Genomic DNA, 25,400 nt, shown 5'->3' on the forward strand with positions numbered 1-25,400 from the left:
CAAGTGTTCGATAAAGGAGCTGTTGGAGATGTTTGTACGTAATAATTCAACTTCATTAATTCAATCTAACAGACGCATTTAGCTAAACTGCTTTTGCTCATATCTGTGTTTTTCATCTTTCACTCCATACTAGAACAGGATTGCATTTCTCGATTTATAACTAATGGCAAAATAAGAAAGAATCGTAGCTGAGCAACATTGTGTTCTTTACGAGGATACTTTCATATTCTCAACTGAGTCCCCAAAAATGGATTTTTACAAAAGGAGTGTTACCACTGGCTTTTGAGAAATGTCTGCTCGGGGGGTTGAAAAAAGGAATGAAAACATTTTAAAGAACCAACCCTGTAAATATGTCCTTGTTTTGTTTTGGTTCCCAAAATTGGGCAAGTATTTGAGGATCAAACTATGAAGTGAGCTATAATCAGAAAGCAAAAATGACTCCTATACTTCCCCTGTGCAGACTCAGTGAATCTTTTGCAAGGGCAGGTGTGTGTGTATGCGTGTGTGTGTGAGAGAGTGAACAAAGAACACAATGGAAAAAGCGTTTGTTTTTAAAACATAGTTCAGTTTGAATAGTCGCACTGGTCTTGGAAACACAGGTAAGGAACTGTGATTTGGGGGATTGCAAAGATGAATTTTAACCTGACAGTGCCCTGTGAAGGACTGATGCTCTCATGTTCGAGTGGATTTACTGAACGTTTGTTTCCTTCCTGGTACGTTCTTGCAAAGAAAGATTTCCGTGGATACAGAGGCTGCTTCGCAGAGCCATGCAGCAGCCAGCCCATGGCATGAAGGCACATGGAAAACTTTTTTACTAGACTGGCAGCCTGCTCAGCCAGACGTTGCAATTTGCCTGCCAAGCACATGCAAGGGAACAGGCGGCAGCCTGCGGGAAGTGGCAGTGTTGGGAGTATGCCAGGCTCCGCGGAAGGAGCAGCCCTATTTTCCTTCGGATGGTGGGTGGTCAGACAAAATGAGAGAAGCAGGTGGGTCAGGAAGGGGCCTCGGTGTCTTTCCGGTTAGAGCTCAGACAACATGTGTGAGCCTGGTACCTCTTGACCGGCTGGCCTGACCCTGGGGCTGATCCAGAGCCCATTGAAATCAATGAGAGTCTTTTGTCTGAATCCAGTGCGTTTTGATCAGCCCTGAATGAATCCAATGCCCCTGTATTCCAGCAGCTGAACTAGGAACTGGGCGTCTTTTCTGGATCACTTGGGTTATGCCAATAGGCCTGACATGGGTGTGAAAAAAGGTGGGCAAAAGCCTGGACAAATATCTTTTTAAACACTTATATCCCAGCCGCTCCCAGGTTCCCAAACCATGGAATCAAAATTGGTCTCTCCTCCAAAATCAAGCTTCCTGCTTATTTTGATTTACTTCTCTCTCGTCCCCCACCCCCACCCTCTAAATGATGTTGCAAGTGAAATTCCACCTCTCCTGCCTATGTAAACCCATTCCGTCATAAGCTCTTATAAGCAGAGTAGATTCCATTAGCTCTTTTTGATTAAATTCAATCCTGATATTTGCCAGACTATCAGTTCTAATGTCATTAGACTGAAGCAGAGACCCTGACGGGCTTTACAGCATTGCCATAAAACAGCTTTGCACACTGGGGGGGAAGGATTTACATGTGTTTGATGAAAAGATGACAAGTGATGTGAACCATGAATGTACTTGTGCTGCGGTTGCCAATGTAAACGTACTGCAGAAGGGTGAGATTTGGATCAGGTAGGAGACACAGCTAAATTGTCTAAGGCAAGATTAAAGTTTTCATTAAGAAAATGAATCTTCCCCCTCTACTCATGATTTGAGTTTAATGCAGGGGTGAGAGTCTCTGAGGTATGCGGCGCAGCTGCTAGAAAGGACATGCTTCAGGTTGGGAGGCTGATGGGAGGTGAGGACTGGCCTGTCTCCCAGGCCCTTTGCCAACTCAGACACCATCTCAGGACCTAACCACATAAGTCACCACATCAGGGGCTCACACAGTTGCACATCTGTTAATGTGATCTGGGCCATCAAGTGCCAGCAATGCCCCTCTGCCGTGGATATTGGCCAAACTGGACAGTCTCTACGAGAAAGGATAAAAATGGACACAAATCAGACATTAGAAATGGCAACATACAAACGTGCAGGGGAATATTTTAACCTGCCTGGTCACTCAATCATGGAGTTAAAAGCAGCCATTCTTCTACAAAGGAATTTCACTAACCAATTGCAGAGAGTGAGTGCAGAACTGGTATTCATCTACAAATTTGACAGTTAACCTGGGCTTGAACAAAGACATTAACTGGATGTTGCATTATAAAGCCAGTCTCCCCTGTATTTAATAACTGCAATTTTACATCAAAAGCTAAGCATGGGACACTTACAGCCCACTGAATTAGCTTCATTAGCACCAGTCCTCCAGCTGAAAGGTACCTTTTTTTTCTGTTGTATATTTCTTGGTTTCTGTTATTTCCACTCCAAGTTATCCGAGGAAGTGGGTTTTGCCCACAAACGCTCATGACACTATATATTTTTGCTAGTCTCTAAGGTGCCACAGGACTACTCATTATTATAACATTAGATACTTCTGTTAGCCTTATAAATGCCTCATCCATTCTTGAATCCTGTGAAGCTATTGGCCTCAGCGATAGGTTGTAGAGATGAGTTCCCCCGCTGGTTGTTCACTGTGCAAAAGGAGAATTTCCTTTTATTAGTTTTTAATTTGCCACCTTCCAGTTTCATTGAATGTCCCCTTGTTCCTGCACTATGAGAAATGGTGAATGGAAGTTCTCGGGTCCATTCAGTATTTTGCAAACTTATGTCTCTTCTCACTCCTCTCCTCTTTAAAGTGAACAATCCCAGTCTTTGCAAGCAACGTCTCATCATTCTGGTTCCCTGCTTTCCCCCCACTTCTGTTTCCTTTCTGAGGCAGAACAGAGCAGAATGCCCAAGGTAAGGGTTTCGATAACGGCATCATAATAGCTCTGGATTATGCTCCATCCAATTCCTTCTTCATCCAAATGTTTGTTTTGCTTTTTGCACTGCAGCTTCACGCTGAGCAGAGATTTCCATGCAGATGTTCAGAGATACCCAGGTCTTTTCTCAGGGCTGCTACATTAACTTAGAACTAAGTACTGTACAGCTATAGGCATGGTTCAGATTATTGGCTCAAAGGAGCATCACATGGACCAGCACCAAATTCCAACAGACAGCATGCTCCCTGTTCACCTCACGTAACTATATCCCACAGGAGCTCACAGTCGTCCCCATTCTTCATTAAGCTCCATAATTCTGTATCACCTGCAGCCTTTTTTGCATCTGCAAAATTGGGCAAGAAATCTCAGGAGAAGAGATGCCCATCACTGATCATCTGTCTTTTACAACTGCAAGGCGCTGACATCAAACTGTTCCAGCCTGGAACTGAGGCTATTTAGATGGGTGGAAGAAATTGCTACGTTCTGTCTTGCGGGCGTCTTCCTGCCCAGCTGAGGTTCTGATGCTCCTGTTTGTCAAAATGTTGGCCTCGGCAGGTGGAGGAGGAAGGACACATTTAACTTTTCGACTCAGCATCAACTAGCCTTGTATAGTTATTATCTGCCACCTAATTTCACACAACTATGAAAACTTAAATTAAAAAAGTAAAGTGTTTCAAAATAAACATTGCTATTATCCATTGAAATGCTACAGAAATAAAAATTGAATTCTGCCAAGCCTAGGTGATTTGCCAGGGCCTGCATTTACTGTATCTAATCTAGCTAAATGTTTATACCACACTTATCTCTGTAGTGTCTGTGTCTGGGTATTCCTGCTCCATGAGACCAAGTAGCTCAGTTAGCTTTTGACAGGGTTGTAAACGGAAAGCACTAGCTCATAGTTTTATTTATAAATATTGTCATCAGCAAAGCAAATTCTGTGAGCTACTGAACGACAGAAATGCCAGTCCATCACTTTGAACGTTGCCTTATACAACAATATAAGTCCTGTATGTTTTCTATAGTCATTGTCCAGAACACTGCTGCAGGTTCTATTGTAACATGCGACCATTTCTGTAAATAGAGTGGCATTCCTTTTTGGGAGGGTTGTGCCACTGGTTAACCATTTGGCCCTGGCAAGTCACTTCACCTTGGTTTCCACATCTGTAAAATGGGAATGATCATTTCAATGGCCCTTTTGTAAAGCACTTTGAGAGCCTCAGATGAAAATAGAAATGTAAAGATATTGGTCCCAGTTCAGCAAAACACTTAACCCCATACTGTTCATCACAGCACATAATATGCATGACTTTAAATGTAATTACTTTAGTGGGATTTAAGCTCTTGCTTAAAGATACGCAATTGCTTATGTGCTGTGTTGAATAGTGATGATTTGCTGAACCGAGCTACAGAGATGTATTTCTATTGCTCTGCATGGTTACCTAGGTGTTTGATAATACTTTCAAACCAGATGGGCCCCCATGAGAAAACCTCTGTCTTGTTCTCCTGTTGGGGCAGTTTTGTGGTCCTGAGGAAATATAATCCACCTGCATCTTAGCAAGAAACAAAACTACCCAAGGCCTTTTTCTCTCCACAACCAACAGTGAGTGACCCACCATCTCTGCTCAAATGTACGCGGGATTGAAATGCGTGTTTGAGATCTGCTCCCTGGATTCCTAGGACCCACAGACAACATGCGACTGTGTCATAGGTTAGATCCTCATTTATTTAAAGTTTTCAGGACTTTCTTTCCTCACTGGACACTCCAACCCTTCCCATCTCTCCCTTGGAGGGGTCCCTGTGTCAGAGCTTGTTCTCAATTGCTTTGCAAATTCACTGAACGTAGAACAGAATCTTGCTCCTCCTCCTCTCTAGGGCCTCCGTTCCGGACAGCATCTCTCCTTGGGACAACACTTAGGCACATACGTGATGTGGGTGGCTCTGATGCACGTGCTTAAAGTGAAGCAAGTACTTACCCGCTGTGCGGAATTGGAGGCCGAATGTCCCGAGAGCGCCAGGCATGCAGTGGGAGCCGAATGGCAGAGATGAGGGCTTTGCAGAGCCATCTCCCCTTGAAGGAACATGAGCGGGACGCTGCTCTTTGTCACGCTCGCTGCGGCCTGAAGGCATCTGCTTCTTGCGCTGACTCCCTGCTGCTACACAGCCTCCTGTGCCAGATCCTCCCCGCTTGGCTGAGTAATTCATGAGAACAAAACACAACAAAGCACGTGACTGCTGGGTGATAACATCATGGCGAAGTCAAGGCAATGCCAGAACTTCACTTCAGCTGCAGATGGCTCACAGCCCCAAGGAACCCGCGATTTCACAGACTGCTCCCACCCAGCCTTCATCCTGGTGTGATTTTATTTCCCTTCAAACCTTTTAACTCTTCAGATGAGGTGAACTCATCTGGAACTCTGGCTTTGGCAGATTTCATCCCGTGCTCACTGGGAGCGCTGAGGTTTATTTCCTTCTGGGAGGAGGGAATACAAGGCAGTGAATTAATATAAGCCAAGGTATTGCTCCAGACCCCCGGCCATATCCACAAAGTTCTTCAGCAACGCTTCCCTTGCTTCTGGAACATCCTCTCCTGGACATTCAGAAATTCCTGTCAAATTTGAAACAGACTGTGCTTAGGGGAGGGAGAGGACCAGAAAGAAGACGGGGTCTTTGACATCCCTTCTAAAAAGTCTGGGAAGACACCTGGGCCGAAATGAGACGGTATCTCAGTGGAACAGTGTCTGATCTCGAGTGCAGTTCCTAGAATGTTGCTTGGACATGTCCGGTCAATTTCCCTAGTGAAATCTCCTCTGTCGGAGTGTGCCCAGTTACATCAGAAGTAATCCCAGAGCTCTGCTTCTCGGCCCTCTCTCAGCAGAGCAGCACGGCACATGTGTGTGAGTGTCCCGCCTGCTGGAGTGCAGCGCGGCTGTTCTTCCACAGATGCGCTCTCTGTCATCGCATCGGCATTTGGCTTTCAGGAATGAGCTTGTTTCATTCAAGGAAATAAAAGCAGCAGGACCCAAAACAACAGTCACGCAAGCACGGCCATGGTGCAGAAGAAATCCAGCAACTAGAAATATCCTTCACGTTGCAGCTAAGTCTGGCATTTCTTTTGGGAATGAAGGACCAGGGATGCAGAGCCAGGATGGAGAAACACTGAATTGAACAATCTCAGGGCTGGATAAAATTAATATCCTGCACCTGAAGCATCTCCAGAAAGAACAAGGACTATCTGGAAAACTTGTCACAAGGTGTGCCGCACATGGCTCTGAAAATCAGTTTTCCCTGAAGGCACCCCAGGTCACGTCATTTTGAAAGCCGCACACTTTATGCACGTCCGGGGGAAAGGGGAAAAGTAGAACTGGAGGGGGAATTGTGTCATGTCCCATGAAACTTTGAGATAGCAGCAAATTTCCCCACTCTGAATTATCATGAAAAGTTGAAATCCTCAAAAAAAAAAAAAAGGCAAACAACCGAACAAAAATGAATCAGGTCCATGGGAACAATTCATCATTTTTCTTTTTGACCATTTTAAAAACGTTTATCTTTTTACTATAATTAGCTTCACTTTCAAAGGGGGAAGCCAGAATTGTTTATTGTGCTCGTGTTGAAACAAACTGTTGTGAGAAACAAAAGACAGGACGATGTAGCACTTTAAAGACTAACAAGATGGTTTAAGAGGTGATGAGCTTTCGTGGGCCAGACCCACTTCCTCAGATCAAATAGTGGAAGAAAATTGTCACAACCATATATGCCAAAGGATACAATTAAAAAAATGAACACATATATGAAAAGGACAAATCAAATTTCAGAACAGGAGAGGGGTGGGAGGGAAGGTAAATGTCTGTGAGTTAATGATATTAGAGGTGATAATTGGGGAAGCTATCTTTGTAATGGGTAAGATAATTAATGTCTTTGTTTAAGCTTAGGTGAGAAGTTTGAAATCTGATTGCCAACATCTTGTGAGCTGAAAAATCCATCAGAAGCAACCGTTGTGCATTAACACTTTTGGGTTCCACAAACTGGCATTTCCCAGTGAAAAAAATGTTTTGATGGAAAACTCCCTAAAGGCTCTAGAAATGATTTCAGTGGTGGGTCCGTCTGGAGCATTTCTGCAAGTCTGCTTCTCTTTCTCTGCAGCACTGCACAGGCTCCCTGCTGTCTACCGTCTGCCCTGTGCTATTATCCAAGTGCCCTCGCCCTCTGGGCTTATTAGCAGGTGCACTTGTGGGCTATGCAAACAGAATGGTTGATACATAAGAACACAAGAACAGCCAGACTGGGTCAGATCAAAGGTCCGTCTAGTCCAGCGTCCTGTCTGCTGACCGTGGCCAATGCCAGATGCCCCAGAGGAGTAAACACAACAGGTAATCCTCACGTGATCCCTCTCCTGTCATCCATTTCCAGAGAAACAGAGGCTAGGGACACCATTCCTAATAGCTATTGATGGACATAGCCTTCATGAATCTATCTAGCTCTTTTTGATCCCAGTTAAAGTCCTAGTCTTCACCACATCCTCTGACAAGGAGTTCCACAGGTTGACTGTGTGCTGCATGAAGAAAAACTTCCTTTTGTTTGTTTTAAACCTGCTGCCTATTCATTTCTTTGGGTGACCCCCTAGTTCTTATTTTGTGGGAACAATAACTTTTCCTTCTTCACTTTTTCCACACCCGTCATGATTTTATAGACCTTTATCACATCGCCCCTTGGTCTCCTCTTTTCTAAGCTGAAAGGTTGAAGTCTGTTTAATCCCTCATCATTTTTGCTGCCTTCTGGTAAGCCAAAGCAAATGAAGTGCTGTGTACATAACAGCTGCATAATAGCAGTAACAGAACGCAAGCACGTAGGCCATGTCTATGCCTTAGTGGCACAGGTAAATCACTGCACCTATGCCGCTGTCTCATCATAGGATAGACACTTCCTACCTCGACGGAAGGTGAGTTTCCATCTGTGTAGGTAACCCCCCTCCCCACCCCCTTGGAAAGGTGGTAGCTGGGATAATCGAAAAATTCTCTTAATCTGCAACAGGGGTGTGGTCAACTACAATGCACAGGCATGGCCTTTTCCACAGGCCTGACTGACATAGTTAGGTCGATCTAATTTTTAAGCATGGACCAGGCCATAGACACCTGCACAAAATAAGGATTTTTGTTCAGCATGTCATGACTGAGCATTCCAGTAAGCGGGCGACCATTGCTGCCAGTTGTTAGGTGCGGGGATTTTCCTATGGTGGTCGTCATGGCTAGGCAGGCGGGCATGGGGCTCGCTTTCAATAGCTGTTCCACTGCTTGCACCTCCAAAGCCAGCCCACGTGGCGAGAGAGTGAAGACTGGATTTATTACACTGGTTCGGAGGCCTGCTTGGGATTGATCCAACTTTTTTCTCCATGGGCGCTTTGTGGAACCTGCCTGGTGCATGTCAGGTGCAGGTGCCCCGTATAAAGACTGAGTTTTGAGGTGAAAAATAATTTGGTAGAAGGCTACTAATGATGCTTCCCTAAGATTTGGTTCCATGATCAAGAAATTGGGGCACTGAGGAACAGCACAGCGGCAGGTGCGCTTTGGAACAAAAAGGAGCTATTTGATTTTACCTGATGAAAAATGGAGCTTGTGGTTGCATGCACCTTCAGTCCTATGCCAGGTGAATTTAGTAGAATAAGAACGGCCAGCCTGGGTCAGACCAAAGGTCCGTCTAGCCCCGTGTCCTGTCTTCCGACTGTGACAGTGTCAGGTGCTCCAGAGGGAGTGAACAAAACAGGGAATCATCAAGTGATCCCTCCCCTGTCACCCGTTTCCAGCTTCTGACAAACAGTCTAGGGACACCATCCCTGCCCAACGTGGCTAATGGCCATCGATGGACCTGTCCTCCATGAATCTATCTAGTTCTTTTGTGAACCCTGTGGAAGTCTTGGTCTTTACAACATCCTCTGGTAATCAGGCTTTCCTGGTATGAGAGTCACCAAACAGGATATACCAGATGGATCAGGCCCAATAACTCAATAATTCTTCTGGCCTTCCAGCTGAAGTTACTGGGAAATCAGAATTTCTGAGACTGTCTAACATTTTAAAATGCATTTGCATTCGGAATCAGAACAAAACGGCATAATTTCCCACAAAACAAACATCCAGAAAAAATTATTTCACTGGGACTTAACACTTACGTAAAGAAAGCTAAGCTTGTGCTTAAATGGTTTCAAGGAGAACTTTTCTTGCATTGGGGCCTTACTCACTAGGGCTCACCATAGAACACAGTACACGTCATTCAAATCCCTACGTTTTATCTCTGGAAGGTCTGAAAGCTGTGATGTTATCACTGCAGAGATGGTGCAACATAAAGAAACCCAAACACAGTCTAGGCTGCGTCTATAATGGAAAGTTTTTCCGCAAAAGCAGCTGCTTTTGCAGAAAAACTTGCCAGCTGTCTACACTGGCCGCTTGAATTTCCGCAAGAGCACTGACTTCCTACTGTCTGAAATCAGTGCTTCTTGTGGAAATGCTATGCTCAGGCAAAAGCCCTCTTGTGCAAATGCTTTTGCACAAGAAGGCCAGTGTAGACAACGTGGCATTTTGTGCAAAAAAGCCCCGATCGCAAAAATGGCGATTGGGGCTTTCTTGCGCAAAACCGCATCTAGATTGGCACGGACAACAGAAAGATGCTCATTTTCAAAAAATGTAAGGTCCTTTCAGTCTCCCGCCCTGTAGTGAACTGGAGACCTTCTAAAAAATGTCACACTTGACAAGAGATAATCCAAGAAAATTGTCCTCCTGGTATCTTTCAACACACATGCATGTGGAGATTAGAGGCCGAGAATACCTACGACAAAAATTCAGGGATGGAATAATATTTGCATTTTTGTAATGGTTGCTTGGTGACCTACCACAAGCCAGGCAGATCATAACAAGTTCTATAACTTTTCTTTCTTTCTCACTTTCCATTCACAGCCCTGAGTTTTGCTCTGAGATTTTTTATTTAAAAACTTGACGACTCCATTCTAATATCAGCTGATGAATAAAAACAGAACAATTCCTCTGCTCAGCCAGACCAGTGAATCCAGAGCATGTCTAGAGTGGAGGCCAGCATTGGATCAGAGGAAGATCCCCACAACAAACAATTTTGCAATAACCCATGCCTAGGGGGACATTTATTCCAGTCTCTGGGCAGGCAGTAGTTGGCTTGTATCCTGAAACAGGAGGGTTGTATATCCTAACTATATATTTTAATCCTCGTCAGTGCAACTGCAGATGTTCTTAATCTAATCCTGCTGTTGGACCTTTGCCTTAATGGCTTGTAGCAGTGAGTTTCACATGTTAATTATGTGTGGTGCAAAAAAGACATTTTGTTATATAATTTAAAATATGTTGCCTTTTAATTTAATTGAATGCCCCCTTTATTCTTGGATTTTGCCTGATCTTCCATCTTCTGTATGTTATTTGGCATGCCTCAATCCTGTTTTATTCATCCTCACTAAACAGGCTTAATCTTTTCAATCACTCCTTGGGTGGAAACCTTTCTGTGCCTTTTATTGATTGGGTTGGCCTATTTCTATTTTTTGAGATGAACATAGTATTCCAGGTAGGAAATTCCATTGATTTATCTGATAGTAATGACATTGTATTTCATTGTTATTCACTGTCCCTTTTGTAATACTACCTAAAATTTTGTTTGCTTTTCTGACCTTTACTGCACATTAGCCAGAAGTTTTTCACTGAACAGTCCTCAGTGACTCCTAGATCTTCTTTCTATGTGGTTATGCTTAATTTACAACCCTTCAGTATGTATGAGTCCTTCACCGTGTTCTTTCCAATAATGCATTTGCTTTTGCATTCAGTTTCATTGCTATTATGTTGCCCATCCACCTATCATGGTTAGGCCTCTTGGAGGTTCTTCAGTCATCTCTACTCTTGACTAACCAAAATAAGTCTGGGTCATCTGCAAATTTTGCCATCTCCTTTCTCATCCAGCTCACTAATAAATACATACACGCCCCATGGGACTTTTTATACTGAAGCACTTTACCGTTAATTTCTTTCCATGTTGAAAAGGGATCATGGCTTCCTACTCTGTTTTCTGTCTCTTAATCAGTTTCTGAACTATCGTAGAACTTACTTCTCACTCAATGACACTTCAGTGTCCTTAGCAGGTAATTAATAATGGCAGCAGCAACAGCTGACTTTTGTGAGGGACTTTGTCAAAGATTGAAATTATATTGACCGATTCTCCTTTCCCCACTATTGTGCCAGCTCCCGCAAGGAATTCAAGGAGCGGTATGGTTCTCCTTTCTCAGAGCCATTTGAAGTATCCCTGCCTTGTGATGCTCACCTTGGTGTCTCACAGTTCTACTTGGAACTATTGCTTTAACCAGTTTACCAAAACAGAAGTAAGACCAACTGCTCTGGGATTTCCAGGGTCTCCTCTCTGAGTTTTGAAAGAGAAGGATAGCATCACATACACGCCTGCCCTGCACTAGAGAAGATTTCAAGGGAGAGTGCATCTTTTAGGTAGGGGCTCAGCCACTTCATTTTTAAATTCCATCTGCCCTCTCGGACAGCCACTATCCGGTCCTGGTGACTCTGTATTGTTTAAACTACCTGTGTGTTTCAACATTTTGTTTTTTATACCAAAGCCTCTGACAGTACCCTGATTTTCATTGTCTTCAAAAAGTAGACCAGGAAATAAGCATTTCCTCTGTCTCCTCTGCAGAGAAGACAGAATGGCCAGGCTGTGTCTGATCTAGGGTCTATAGGTGCACTAACATCAGTTTTCTGGAAGAAAAGACCATTAGTATCGAGACAATGATCATTTGTCAGCACCTTTGCAGGACTGGCCACGTTGTTCAGCTGCCAAACCATCACCTCCCAAAACAGGTCCTGTTTTCTCACCTGAAAGAAGAGCACCGTCATGTGGGAGGACAGCAGAAGTGTTACAAGGACTTGCTCAAGAAGTGCAACATTGACGATGGGAGACACTCACCCAGGATCGCCCAAACTGGAGAGAAGTCCTGTGCAATGGCTCCCTGCAATTTGAATTTGCCCGCCAACAAGCTGAGGAGGAGAAGAGGTGCAGGAGGAAGGGGAGACTGGCCTCCAGCTGTACCTGGAAACATCTGTCCTCACGGTAACAGATCTTGTGGACCTTATCAGCCACCTGAGGGTCCACAACTCCCAAGGGAGATGATCATATTCGGCAACCAGTGATTGCCCAGCATCATAAAACCCCCTGGCTACGTCTACACTGGCACCCTTTTCCGGAAATGCTGAAAACGGAACAGTTTTCCGTTATAAGTATTTCCAGAAAAAGCGCGTCTACATTGGCAGGATGCTTTTCCGGAAAAGCACTTTTTCCGGAAAAGTGTCCGTGGCCAGTGTAGACGCGCTTTTCCGGAAAAAAGCCCCAATCGTCATTTTTGCGATCGGGGCTTTTTTGCGGAAAAGACTACTGTGCTTTCTACACTGGCCCTTTTCTGGAACAGTTTTTCCGGAAAAGGACTTTTGCCCAAACGGGAGCAGCATAGTTTTTCCGGAAAAACACTGACAATTTTACAGTAGATTGTCCTTGCTTTTCCGGAAAAGCAAGTGGCCAGTGTAGAAAGCTGGCAAGTTATTCCAGAAAAGCGGCTGCTTTTCCGGAATAAGTGACCCAGTGTGAATTTTATATAGTTTCTACCCAAAACTATGCATCAACATGGGCCCTCTTGCAACTCAGGTCCCAGAGGCTATTTAAACTGGCCCAAGTTTGGTGGAAGATTCATATCCCCCCAGAAACCTAATTTTGTGTTTAGTTATGAATATCTTTGCACAGCTCTCCATAGTCTCAGATTCCAGTCTCAGCAGTCTCGTCTCCCCTCTGTCCTGTGGATCTCAGTGGGATATTCTGTGCTCCTTGGGTGTCTGGATTGTGCATGGCAATTCTGTGTGTGGAGTCACTGCAGAATCTGCAGGGGCAGTCAGACATAACCAGTGAGGACCAAATGGAAGGATTTTTCCCTAATGATGTTCCCCATTCCTTTTCCATCCCATGAGCCCATATTGCAAAACGGAAAAGTTTGGGGATCCATTTCAAGAAGGGGAGTTCTGCAATCTGTTCAGGATTTGCCTTCCCATTCAGGAGGTCACAGGCTGAGATCGTACGTGGAAGAGATAGGATAGGGCCCTTAGGAATCCAGGGCTCCATCCTACGCTCTGCCACTGACTCGCTGGGAGACCTTGGGCAAATCCCCACCCTTCTCTGCTCTTGTGCTCATGTCCAAAATGAGATAAAGCTAGTGACCTTCCCTTGTAAGGCGCTTATAAGAGGGGAGTATAATTAATGCTGAAGGAGACCTGGGGCTGTGAGCAGGCTGCAAATTAGACCTGAGTTGAGTATTATTGTAGCCATGTTGGACCCAGGCTATTGGAGAGACAAGGTGAGTGAGGAAATATCTTCTGTTGGTGAGAGAGGCAAACTTACTTCCCCACTTTGTCTGTCTCATGAGTTTGTTATGTGATGTGGCTGTGGAAATGGCAAACGCCGATTTGGACGGGACACGTGAACGGACCTATATCATGGCAAAGGGAGGCGGCATTGCTGTTTATTTCTAGGATGCCCATAAAGTCATGTGGGGCTTTACTGACAGGCCCCTCTCCTGAAAGTCCCTATCCCGTGGGCCCAGTTCTGTGACTCTTACTCATCACCAGCAATCCTTATTCGCTGGAGCAGTTCCACCGTGCTCAATCAGCAGAGGCATTCACATAGATAAGGGTTACTCATTGGAGGCAGGGCTTAAAGTCTCCTGCCCTATATGAACAATAGGTGGGGTCAAGGGAGAGGAGAGGAGAAGGTGTTTTGTCGTCCATTTTTCCCGATTTGCTGTATTGAATTTTCCCCTAGTGACTCCCTGTCCCGAGCTCTGTCCTCTCCGCTCGTCTTTGATCTTGAGCCTTTTCCTTGCTCTGTATTTCTTTCAGCACTTTCCCACTTCCTCTTTGTATTGTTTTCCTTTATAACCCTTTGCCGTTTTAAACGATATCTGATGGCTGCTCACCCTTCCCTGCTTTCGGATCAGCTAGCTCCTGATACCACTCCTCACACTGCCCCTCCCTCACCACCCCTCCCCCGGTGAGACAGCCTGGCCCTTTGGATTTTCTGTCAGGGCTGTCAAAAATTTTCCATCCAAAATGCCTTTGGATCGAAAATTGGGATTTGGTTAAGCGACATGTTTTACAAAAAGTGCCTGCTTTCTGTCAAAAACTGACTGAAAAACCACCCGCATCAGACAAAACGGTGCAGGTTTCTCTTTTTGGATTAAAATTTCAATTTTTTTCATCATTTTCTGCAGGAACCTCTCCCCCCTCCCTTTGTGCACCCGGCTCTACCAGAGCCTCATGGTGGGGAGGCAGATTAGCCATTGGCCGAGCTGGCCCCCTGAGAGACCTTCTCCTCGGCCTCACGCTGCCGAAAGGCCTTCCAGTGACCAGGGAGCTGAACAGAGGGCAGGTGGAGGGGGCATTTTCTTCCAAACCCAATGTAAAGTAGAGGGGGACACCTTGTCCCCCCAACTCTTAGCTACGGAGCCACGGAAGTGGGGAGAAGGCTCGGGGGACGGGGGGAGAGGACAATGGTGCATCCTGATGCCCTCCCCCTCCAAGCTGAACGGCCCCTTGACACCTGAGAGGCAACTGCTGGCTGCTGGCCCTGCATGGCTGGGCGGGGAAAGCAGAGACCAGTCTGGCAGCTGCCAATTCTCTCCAGAGCTACATGGGGAAAATGGGGTAGGGGAGAGAGGGCCGTGGGGGAGGGAAAGGAGGAAACTGGAGACGAGGAGGGAGGGTCCAGGGCAGAATATGGGAGCCAAAGCAGGGGGGGGAGGAGGAGTATGATGGTGCGGAAGGGAATGAGGGGGAAGGAGTTTGAGGGGGAAGGAGGGAGCCAGACAGAGGGGGCAAGAGGGAATTTGAGGGGGAGGGTTTGCTGGGAGAGGGATGGGGGGAGTCTTGTGGGGAGATCAGGAGGGCAGCAGAAATCAAGGTCTGAGTCAGCTTTGTGCTCCACTTACACCCTCCTCCACACAGCTCCCAAATTTGGGCCAAATGGCTCCCCAGCCTGTTACTAAAACTGAGAGGGGCAGTTCGGAGATTTGCCTCAGTGGTGCCAGGCCAGGCTGGGGCAGTGCCGGTGCCATGTCAAGGGGTAGTCTGTGGCCACTGCCTTCTACCTGCCCTGGCTGCTGGCAGGATTTCGCTGGGATGCTGCTCCCCCGAGCTCCCCCGTGCTCATCAGAGCTGCTGGCCTTTGGGTATGGGGGGCCGGGCCAGCCACTGCTCCGCTCTCCCCCAGGCCCTCCAGGAGCTAGCACCAATGGGACGCTCCGAGAGAGCAGGAGCTGCACGTCTTAGGGGGACTGTGGCTGGACCCTGCAGGAGAACGCTAGAGGAAGGAAGGAGGGCTCCTCGCATCTTCCTCATCGCTGCCCGTCTCCGCAGGGCCAAGCCACAACGTGGCCTTAATGTGCAGCTCAGGGAAACTGGGGACATTAAGAAGCCCCCTGGGCCTGCGTGCATGAAAAGCTGTGAGGGTGACAATGCCTGATGCTCTTGACCAACAGCTGCACAGTAAGTGACACTGTGGGAGATTGGCACTGTGTTACTTCGAGTGCCGATTTTGCATCCTCTTTCACACCCTTCATATCTGCACTCAAAGCTCCATCCGCCCGGAGTGGAGCAGTGGGACGTACCCGCAGGCAGGCGCTCCCAGCTGGGAAACAAAGCCAAGGGTGTTTCCTTTCTGCGCCCACACGACCGGCTGCAGGGGATGCTGCTCTGCCAGGAAGGGGTGAAGGACTAAGGTGGTTCTTACATGCGAGGTGGAATAAATTCAGACCCCCTCTAAACCACATGGTTTCCAGCTAAACTCCCTTGCAAAGTCCCTCCCGGACTTTGTCCTCCTCTCAAAATGAACTGGCCAGTAGCACATGTAGCGTGAATTTAGCAACCACAGCGCTGGGACAGCTGGGGCTGTGGATTCTTGAATCACCATGTTTCTCTGCCTCTTCCTCTCTCCTCACTCCCAGCCCACACTACCAACCCCACAATTCCTGGAATTCATCATTTGCAACATCACAGGGTGGATGTCCTCACAGCAATGACCCTGTGCTACCTCAGCTGCTCAGATCTGGGGCAGATTAAGCGCCCACGACACACTGCCTTCTTGGCTTGACATTAGGGGCCTGTTTTGTCTTCCAAACCTGTTGTGGCCGAGTCATGTCCTTTGCAATTGTATTGGGTCTAGTTCATCCCCTTGTCCCGGGTTCCGATGTGCCTCGTGGCTGTTTCAATCCACCTGTGTAAACTGAGCCCTTTGTTCCAGGTTGACGGGAAACGCAGTCGCCTTAGACTGGATGGATATCTGCAGGAGCCTGGTTGCAAACATGCTCACTTCTCCCCAGTCCTGACGCGCTAGTGCAACCCTCGCTTCTCTCAATAGGTGGTGCACTTTGCTATTGTTGTGAGATGACCTTGTACATTTCCCCCCACCTCTGACCCTCTTGTTGTGTGTTCCCCCCACAGCATGCGATTGCCATCCCGTGGGTGCAGCTGGCAAAACCTGTAATCAAACCACAGGCCAATGTCCCTGTAAAGATGGCGTGACTGGCATCACGTGCAATCGATGTGCCAAAGGCTACCAGCAAAGCCGATCTCCCATTGCCCCTTGCATAAGTAGGTGGACCGCTCTTTTTGACGTCTGTAGCATAGTGGAATTAACATTGTTTTTAAAACAACAGCAGCTCAGCCGCTGAGCCCTAAACGGGTCGAATGGTTACTAACACCGGACTGCATATGCTCAATTACCAGCGCTTCATGAAATCCTAGTGGGACAGACTGCATGGCGGGTGTGCGTCTATGCCATAGACACATGCGCAGATCACATGCATCTCATTTGCCACTCTGCTTCGGTCATGTGAGTGCAGTCTAAAAAACACTTAATCAGACACCTGGGTAGCTTTTAAAAGGGCTTGATTTTTGCTTTGCAAACACTTCTGCAATGCACAGAGTGCCCTGAATGTTTGTGTCCTAGGAGATGCCACCACAATTCTGTCTCCTATGGCAAATTGCTGTTTTGCTTTCCTTGTGATGTATTGTCAAGCCCTTCAACTGAAACCAGCAGATTGCCCGGCTGCATTATGAACGGCTGCTGTCTTCCTACAAACCTCTCGGAAGCAGCAAAGTGTTTTGCACGCGTGCACACCCAGACTGTTAAACAGGACTGTGCGCTCACATGATCCAGCCAGAAATGTGGAACATTTGCTTTTTTAGTTGCCTTTTAAAGCTTTTATTAAACTTCCAATTTTAAATCTGCTTCACAACCAGCAACAGCAACAAGCACCAGGCTGCAATCTCCAGACTTGCCTGTCTCAATGCTTCCTTTGCAAAAACCTCAGCCCCCTTTTTGTACCACTTCACAAACCACCCCATGGGAAAGCCACATGGGCACAGCCAGCGACGGTGTGTTCTGTGTCTCCGTCAAATGCTGAACCCTAATCTCTTCAACTGAACCAGCAGCTGTGCTGCCTGTTGTCTTTGCTGTTGTTGGATAACTCTGTGTGTCCGTGAGGTGCGATGTTGGTCCTGTCCCTTTATCTCTCCTTGCGTTAAAGAAATCAAATGACAAAATTCTAACCATAAAAAGCAACTCACAACAGTGAAACCCCAGTAGCCTCGGAAAGCAGGAGGGGTGGTAGAAAGCAGCCTTCCTTGCTTGTGCTAACTTCCTGGTATGAAAACAAAAGGGAAGATGGTTGAAAGAATCAAGTCTTTAGCAGAGACCACAGTCTGCTAGCATTGTCTGTTCCCAAGGCCTGCCTAAGATGATGACTGTTTCGAGATACCTCCCTGCTCCACCTTGAAGTGCTGAATCAAACATGCCTTCCATGGTGGGTTTTGGTCATTTGAGGTTCATTCTTTCCCATGTTGCAATGGGGCAGAGGAGCCCAAAGCAGATGCTTGTTTCCCAAGATGCAATAAACTCGACACCCAGCATGCTTTGCAGTGGGTATGGGCAAAGGTTTATCACTTCAGTCCCCAGCAGCCACGGTAAACCAGAGAGCAAGTTGTTCCTTGCATCATCTTCGCCGGGCTGCCTTGCACTGCATAAAGACAGACACCAAATTTCCATGTGATTAGAGTAAACACAATGAGGAGCATGTTCATACTGACTCTGGGGCTCAGGCTGCTGGCATTTTGCTGGCCCTTTACAGAACACGCAGGCACCCCCACAACAACTAAGCAGAAGAAACAACCAAAAACAGCCCCCCCCCCAACAAAAAAACCTATTTTCTCTTTCACTTTGTTTGAAACAGGCAAGAATATGATTAAAACTTGCTGCGTTAGCCCCAGGCCAAATCCTGAATTAAGCCATTTGTTCTCATGTATCTTAAAAAACAAACAAGCAAACTCCCAATTCCTGTGTCAACACAAGCAATTGTCACCCTGGGGCAGGTTCTGTACCCTGCAGGAGCGCACGGCTCTCCAGTGTAGCCCTTCGCTTTCTCAATACTGCACAGGTGAGACTGTGAAAGCAACTCCCAAGCAGTGGGAGTTGGTAGCAAGAGGGATGTGCATAGCCCTGTCTCACCTGGAGCCTGGAATGATGCCCACCCCCCGTTTTATCCTTTCTCTTTTCCTGTCTCTCCTTCTGCACAGAGATTCCTGTTGCTCCACCCACCACTGCGGCCAGCAGCACGGAAGAACCAGCAGGTAGGCTGTTTTCCTTTCTGTTTTAACCCTCCCCACTGATGGGCGCACTGATGGACAGTGGGCAGAGGAAGGAGGCTTCCTGGATGTACAAGCAAGAGTGAAAGCCATTTGGGGAAGGCGGGGGGAGGGGCGTGGGAGGTTATTGCTCCAGAGACACCCTCTCGGTTCTGTGACCGACACCGGCTAATACCAATGACAGCCCAGGATGTGCTATTGCCTGTTCAGACGTCCAGAGAGCTGGGGCTGCCCAGAGAGAAAGGCAGGGAGACTTTTGGAGGGGCGCGTTGTGGTTGCGTTGCCTGGGTGTCTATGTACCTGCCTTCGTATGGGACGTGCCGTTGGAGTTGCCCAGAGGGGCCCCTGCAGTGGAAACGCCACGGCCAGAGTGAGACAAGGACTGAACACTACGCTTCACCTGCACGGTTACAGCCCTTCCCTCGCCTAGCGACACGGAGGCTGAAAATGGCTCCCGGCACCAGATGCCCAGCTCCGTTGCTGTTGGTGAGCAGGGCTGAGCTGTCTTTTGCCTGCTCCAAACTCCCGGGCAGGCCTGGCACGTTCCCTCCTCACCACGGCCAGATTTAGGCACAAGCTCAGTAAACTACAGCTGAGGGCCTCAGATTATGAGGGGCCTGTAAACAACCCCCAAATGATGAGTTTTTAGTTGCATCCTCGCCGATGCACCCGGACAGACGCAAAGATGAAACGTGGTTGTTTCTGTTTTCATTGTCCTTTCTGTTGGAACATTGCACATTTTGGGGGATTGCTACGGGGCCTCTTCACTGTGCCATAGCTTAGGGCCCCGGCTCCTTACACCGGGGCTTGGAGGAGGGTTTCCCTCCGGAGTTAAAGAGCAGCTGGGCTGGGGTGGGGATGGAGATTCAATGCGATATACTGGCTTGGGCGGGGTGTGGGGGGATGTGCTGTCCTCCATCACCAGCTACCCTACACTCGGGGGGGGGGGGCAGGGGAGCTTTTGTGGGAGAATCTGCGCTTCAAAGCAGAATCAGCTGGTGGCAGCAGAGTTCCGAGGGGCCCGGGGATCACTGTGGAGTAGTTAGGGGGCAGCAGATCTGTTATAATGGCCAGGCTGAGGGGCTTCAGAACAACATCCCAGCCCTAGGATAGACCCGAGGTGTCCTGAGGAATCCCAGGCACCTCATGGCACGTGGACTCTCATTTTCCCCTAATGGCCCCTCCTAGCATGAGAAGCAAACACCTTTATCCTGGGCAGATGCTGGTGCAGAAGATCCCGGAGCAGATTCTCCTCCCGCTCCCACCAGCTTTACGCCAGCGCAATTGCACGGACTCCAGTGGAGCCACCCCAGCGCCGGTTGTGGAAGGAAGCCCCCTCCCCCCGCTCTGCCCCGTGTCACAAAGCGATGTGCCCGAGGTTCATGTACGGCTCCCTTGAGGCCTGACGTGTCTCAACGGGCGATTACAAAGCAAGCAGAGGCCCCCCGAAAAACGGAAGAGGCGACTGATGGTGTCCAAAGGCCTGTAGAGCCCTGCAGTATTTGAACAGCCCCAGCTTCGTGCGGGGCTCCAGGAGCAGGGGTTGTTGAATTGGGCCCAGTCGTGACAAAGGATTCCGAAATGAGGGACTTTGTACTGAAAGTGATGGATGTCACCTCGCCTCGACCTCAGAGTCCTGCCTGTGTTCGGAGGCAGGACTTTTCCCTCAGGGACCTTTCAGGCCAGTCGCACTGCCCTGTGCTTAGTAACCCTTCCCAGGACAGGGACAGCTGGAAAGTGAAAGTGCAAGGGCTTTAGTTCGCAGTGTCAGGGAGAGGGAAAGGCGCAAAGTCCTTGAATTCTTCCTCCTGCGTCACTCAGGTTGTGTCTACACAACAGCGTGATTTCAGAATCATCAAGGTTATTCCGAAATAACCCAGTTCACATCTACACAGCAAGCCGTTATTTCGACATAATGTTGAAATAATGTCGAGCCGGAGGACGTCTTACTCTGACTCCTGTAACTCTCATTGTACAAAGAGTAAGGGACGTCGGAGGGACTCTTCCTGCTGTGTAGACAGCGCCAAAAGCCGAAATAAGCTATTTTGACTTAAGCAACGCAATTGACGCAGCTCACATTGCATAGCTTATTTCAGTTTTAGCCCTGCTGTGTAGACATGCCCTCAGCCCCAGCAGTAGTGATGCAGCATTTCAACTTGTCTTGTCTGGCTGACCAGTGGCCCACATTAAAGAGGGGCAATCTATTGCTGAGGGTCTGAGGTGGTAACTCTCCTCTGGGTCTTTTGCAGACTGTTCCTAGCCCTCCCCCTAGGTTTTGGGTTGAGTGTTTCCATTGGCAATGGCTCAGCTGGTTAGCTGACTTGTTACAGTTTTCAAATTTATACAGTGAGATGACAGGTGCTTGACGAGTGTTTCCACAATCCATAAAGCAGTGGTAGGAAGGGTTAGCAACAGAAGCACTTGGGAAGAACTGGAACAACTAAGCTGCAAATGCTGGAGGTTTTAGGTCTTTTTTCCACATTTCACAACCATTAATCGAAACCTGCCAGCCTGTTTTCACTTGCCTTTCCACCATAAGGTCTCATGGTGCATCTTAGAGCAGGCATCTTCTCAGACTCGCAGAGTTGATTTTCTAAGCTTTTCATTGTCTTTGCTCCGTCGTCACGAGTTTCTGCCAGTTTGCAAACAGCCCGTTCTTGTGCAAACTCCCCACCTCTAAACGTGCTTCCCGACTAATGCCTTATGAGAGGGGAACAGTTCCTTCCTAGGAACACAGTTGGTCTCTGTAGAAATGCATGCAGAGCCTTCTATTTAACGAAAGCAGTTGTTGGAATGTGAGGTTATGTCACTGTAGGTTCGGCTCCGGTGGGTACAGTTTCATGCTCAACATGTTAAAAGTCTCCTCTGCTACTTGCTTCAGATTTAGAGTGCGTAGGACACACGAAGCCCAAGGGGAGTGACGGCGCATTTTAGGGTTATAGCGCTATACAATGGATTAGTAGCTAAAAGGGATAATTAGGGTGTAGGTATGTAAGTAAGTAGGGCTGAAACACAAGGGCTGTGTCTACACTGGCATGAATTTCCGGAACTGCTTAAAATGGAATACTATTCCGTTTTCAGTTTTTCCGGAAAAGGAGCGTCTACATTGGCAGGCTGCTTTTCCGGAAAAGCCCTTTTTCCAGAAAAGCGTCTGTGGCCAATGTAGACGCGCTTTTCCGGAAAAGAGCCCCGAGCGTCATTTTCGCCAGGCTCAGTCGCGGTGGGAGTGAGGCAGATGGAATATTAAGTCCGATGCTCCCAGGGGCTGGTTATCGAGGGGAGACTAGCAGATGGCACTCGCCTGCTCTCGGGGCCAAGCAACACTGTTGCATTTGTGTTTTGCCTTGGGGCCCTCTCCCAATCACTTCCAATACACCGCGGTGCAACCGGTTCCATTCCAAACCACCGGTGTGGGGGCCGTGGGCCACGCCGACAAATATGGACGCTCTGTAGCCGAGGAGTAGCTGATGTGGACTCTCGTGGCTGCTCCCAAAGCTGGCTTGGCCTGAGCTGCCTCTCCGGAGAGAGCACCGGCAGTGGTACCGATTGCAGGCCCAAACCACAGGGCCAGTACCAGTGCGCGGGGCTCGAGAGGAATCCGCAGCTGCGTGGCTGGCAGGAGGACGTTCTGCGGGGCTGAGAATGCTGGAGGCTGACGCCCTCCCCAGAAGCCGGGCCCACCCCAATATTCCGCTGCCCCTCTTCCCCGCCAGCCCTGGCCCGGCTCGGGGGCTGGAGGGGAGTGAGTCTGCACGTGTCCCAGTAGCTGCCCAGATTTACTGGGGACAGTGAGGGCCAAAGATCATGGACACCCCCCTTCACAGCCCCGTTGGCCTGATTCGGCTCTGCTCTGGGCATGAGAGCATCCTGGCTTCTGCAGAGCAGCTCCGGGTTTCCGCTGGTGTAAACAAGACCAAGCTCCGGCCCAGAGCTGCTTTCGGCCAGGACACTGCGGGCGTGATACAGATCAACCCTGGGAGGCATTTGGTTGGAGCAGGGTCCCGGGACCGTCCCAGGCCTCGCCCACCAGGGCAGGCTTGGCGTGAGGAAAGGGCCTGGCTTCTGCCAGTCGTGCGGTGTGCGCAGATGCCAGCTGCAGGGGCAGTTCCCAGCCCGGCATCACTGGCCTTGCCTTATCTGAAAGTAAACCAATTGCCCCTCTGGCATTACAAATGAAGCCCTACAGAGCTGCCACGTTTCACCTGCATTTCAGTGGCAAGCGAAGCGAGCCTTGTGTTGGACACGTGGAGGGTGTCTGGAAGGAAAGGCCCTGGGGGATACAGCTGAGCAGCTTGTTATTACTCATCGCGTCACTCATGTCCAGTGTCGTGACCCAGGGCCTCTCGCCATGTGCCTTTTGCGTAGAGATGGAGCTAGCTGCCGTTTAGTTCGGGCTCTCCTCGGATGTGGCTTACTGTTACTATTCTGAACTTTAATGAAAACATTGTTTAACAAAATCTATCTTGGGGCGAAGCGCGTGAAGCTAAGCATGTGCGTAAGTGCTTTGTCGAGTGAGGGCGAAAGCAGGAAAGGAAATTCTTATTTTTGGACTGCACCAAGAGCTTGACAAACAGACTGGGGAGCAAACCAAGAATCCCAGCAATCTGGGAACTATGAAAAACCACTCGACAATGTCTCTTGGATTCCTGTCTCATTGAACACTAGGATTTCCTCCTTCCCCTGCCTGGATCAGTTACAGGGGGACAATCCATCTTTTCAGGAGCTGATCATAGCACAAGGCACCCCCTCTTTAAAAGCCCAAGGAAGGTTCAGCCAAATTGAGCAATCTGATTGGCTGGGCCTGCCGGAGGGCCCGATAATAATTCTTGTTTATAACAATTTTTATTGGACTTTTTAAGCACCGCTTCAGCTGGGGAGCTTGAACCTTCCAGATTTGATTCCTCCCGTTCCATTGTCTGGCCAAAGCGTCAGGCTGCTGTGGGTCTCGGCACCGTTTAGATTCCTCCACAGCAGACGTCCTCCGAGCAGCCTGGCGAAACCCACAGCGGCATTTCCTAGACAAGCTGGAAGGCAGCGGCTTTGCAGGCTGCGGCTCCAGGGCTCCCGTGGTACAGGTGCAAGGGGCTCGCGAGCCAGAGAGAAATGGAGCGGGAGGCTTTGTGAAACCAGCGCCTGGAGGGATGCTCCCTGGGACTCGGTTTGTAGCTCAGACCGGCAGAAAGGGGTTTGCTCCCCAACAACTGGGTTAGTGTCTCCAAGGAAGGAGACCCAGTGGGCTATAGCAAAAACACCAGGGAGTGGGAGGAGTTCAGTTCACAGCCAGTGTTGGCACAAGAACAAATCGATCTACACTGGCCATCAACTGTTCAAGCGTGGGCTTGACCACGGCTTCTACCCGTCAGAGGAGGGACGTTCTGGAGCAGCCTCCCAAGGGCAGCAGTAGGAGCAAACGCCTGACTGGCTTCCAGAGGGAGTTTGAGAAGTGTCTGGAGGGGCTGGTAGGATGAGGATGCCTACAGTGGGGAGGGCTTTGGGCTTTGAGTTACTCCAGTCTATTCTTTCCCAGGTGTCTTCCATGCCCACATACCATATCGGGGTCAGGAAGGGTCCCCTCCTCCCGGTGAGAGTGACAGAGATCTTGGGGAGGTGGTCATCTTCCTCTGCAGCATGGGGTGCTGGCCCCTGAGTGCTTGGAACTAGAGAAAATGGGGGATTCTATGTTCCTTGAAGTTTTTACATCACGATTAGAGGGCCCATAAGAACGGCCAGACTGGGTCAGACCAAAGGTCCATCTAGACCAGTATCCCATCTTCTGACAGTGGCCAATACCAGATGCCCCAGAGGGAGGGAACACAACAGGTGGTAATCACGTGATCCCTCCCGTCACCCACCTCCAGAGAAATAGAGGCCAGGGACACTATTCCTACCCATTCAGGCTAACAGGCATTGATGGACCTAACCTCCATGAATCTATCTAGCTCTTTTTTGAACCCTGTTAAAGTTCTAGCCTTTACCACATCCTCTGGCAAGGAGTTCCACAGGTTGACTGTGTGCTGTGTGTTTGTATTAAACCTGCTGCCTATTAGTTTCATTTGGTGACCCCTAGTTCTTATATTGTGGGAATACATAAATAACTTTTCCTTATTCACTCTTTCCATATCAGTCATGATTTTATAGACCTCTATCCTATCCCCCCTGAGTCTCCAGGGTTATGGGCCTATGACAGAAGTGGGAGGGAGAGGTTCTGTGGCCCGCGATGGGCAGGGAGTCAGCAAGTCAGCGATGATCCTGTCTGGCTGTATAGCTGAGCTAGTCTCAAAGGAGGATGGGCCAAAGTTTTGTCTTCAGTGAAGGGCTCTCCACTTGCTACCGGCTGCCAACTAGACATTGAGTTGTGGATCATGTCCCATTGGTCCCAACAAATTCACCCTCTTTCTGTCCAATCCTAGTCCACTCATGCAAGCCACGCTCCTTTACCTCGCTGGCAAGGATCCGTGGGTGCCCGTATCAGAGGCTTCGCTAAAGTCCGCTAAGCACCAGCACGTCCACCACTGAACATCTGGGGTTCTCTCTCATGACAATGTAGGAGGCTCACCAGGCCTCTCACCCTAAAGGACCCACTGGTGTGTTACAATTCTGCCTTCCTGCTGTGTCCCCAGCCAGCCACCTTCATATCCCGTCTGTCCCATCCCAAGTTCCTCCCTGGACAGGGAGCCTCTGGGCAAGAGACCAGCAC

The 25,400-nt window shown here is 48.5% G+C and overlaps 1 protein-coding gene across 3 annotated transcripts in view; it reads left to right on the forward strand.

Moving 5' to 3' along the window:
• The window catches only part of NTN1 (netrin 1), a 204,277-nt gene that overhangs the window by 122,747 nt on the left and 56,130 nt on the right, over nt 1-25,400 (forward strand). For 2 of the 3 annotated variants that reach the window (XM_075903483.1, XM_075903481.1), the window contains exons 4-5: nt 16,502-16,651; nt 18,635-18,688. In XM_075903483.1, the coding sequence (XP_075759598.1) occupies nt 16,502-16,651; nt 18,635-18,688 (204 nt within the window). The remainder of the gene's footprint in view (nt 1-16,501; nt 16,652-18,634; nt 18,689-25,400) is intronic. The other variant, XM_075903482.1, reaches the window with a different exon arrangement.

The sequence above is a fragment of the Pelodiscus sinensis genome, chromosome 20, assembly GCF_049634645.1.
Source record: "Pelodiscus sinensis isolate JC-2024 chromosome 20, ASM4963464v1, whole genome shotgun sequence".
Classification (NCBI taxonomy): Eukaryota; Metazoa; Chordata; order Testudines; family Trionychidae; genus Pelodiscus; species Pelodiscus sinensis.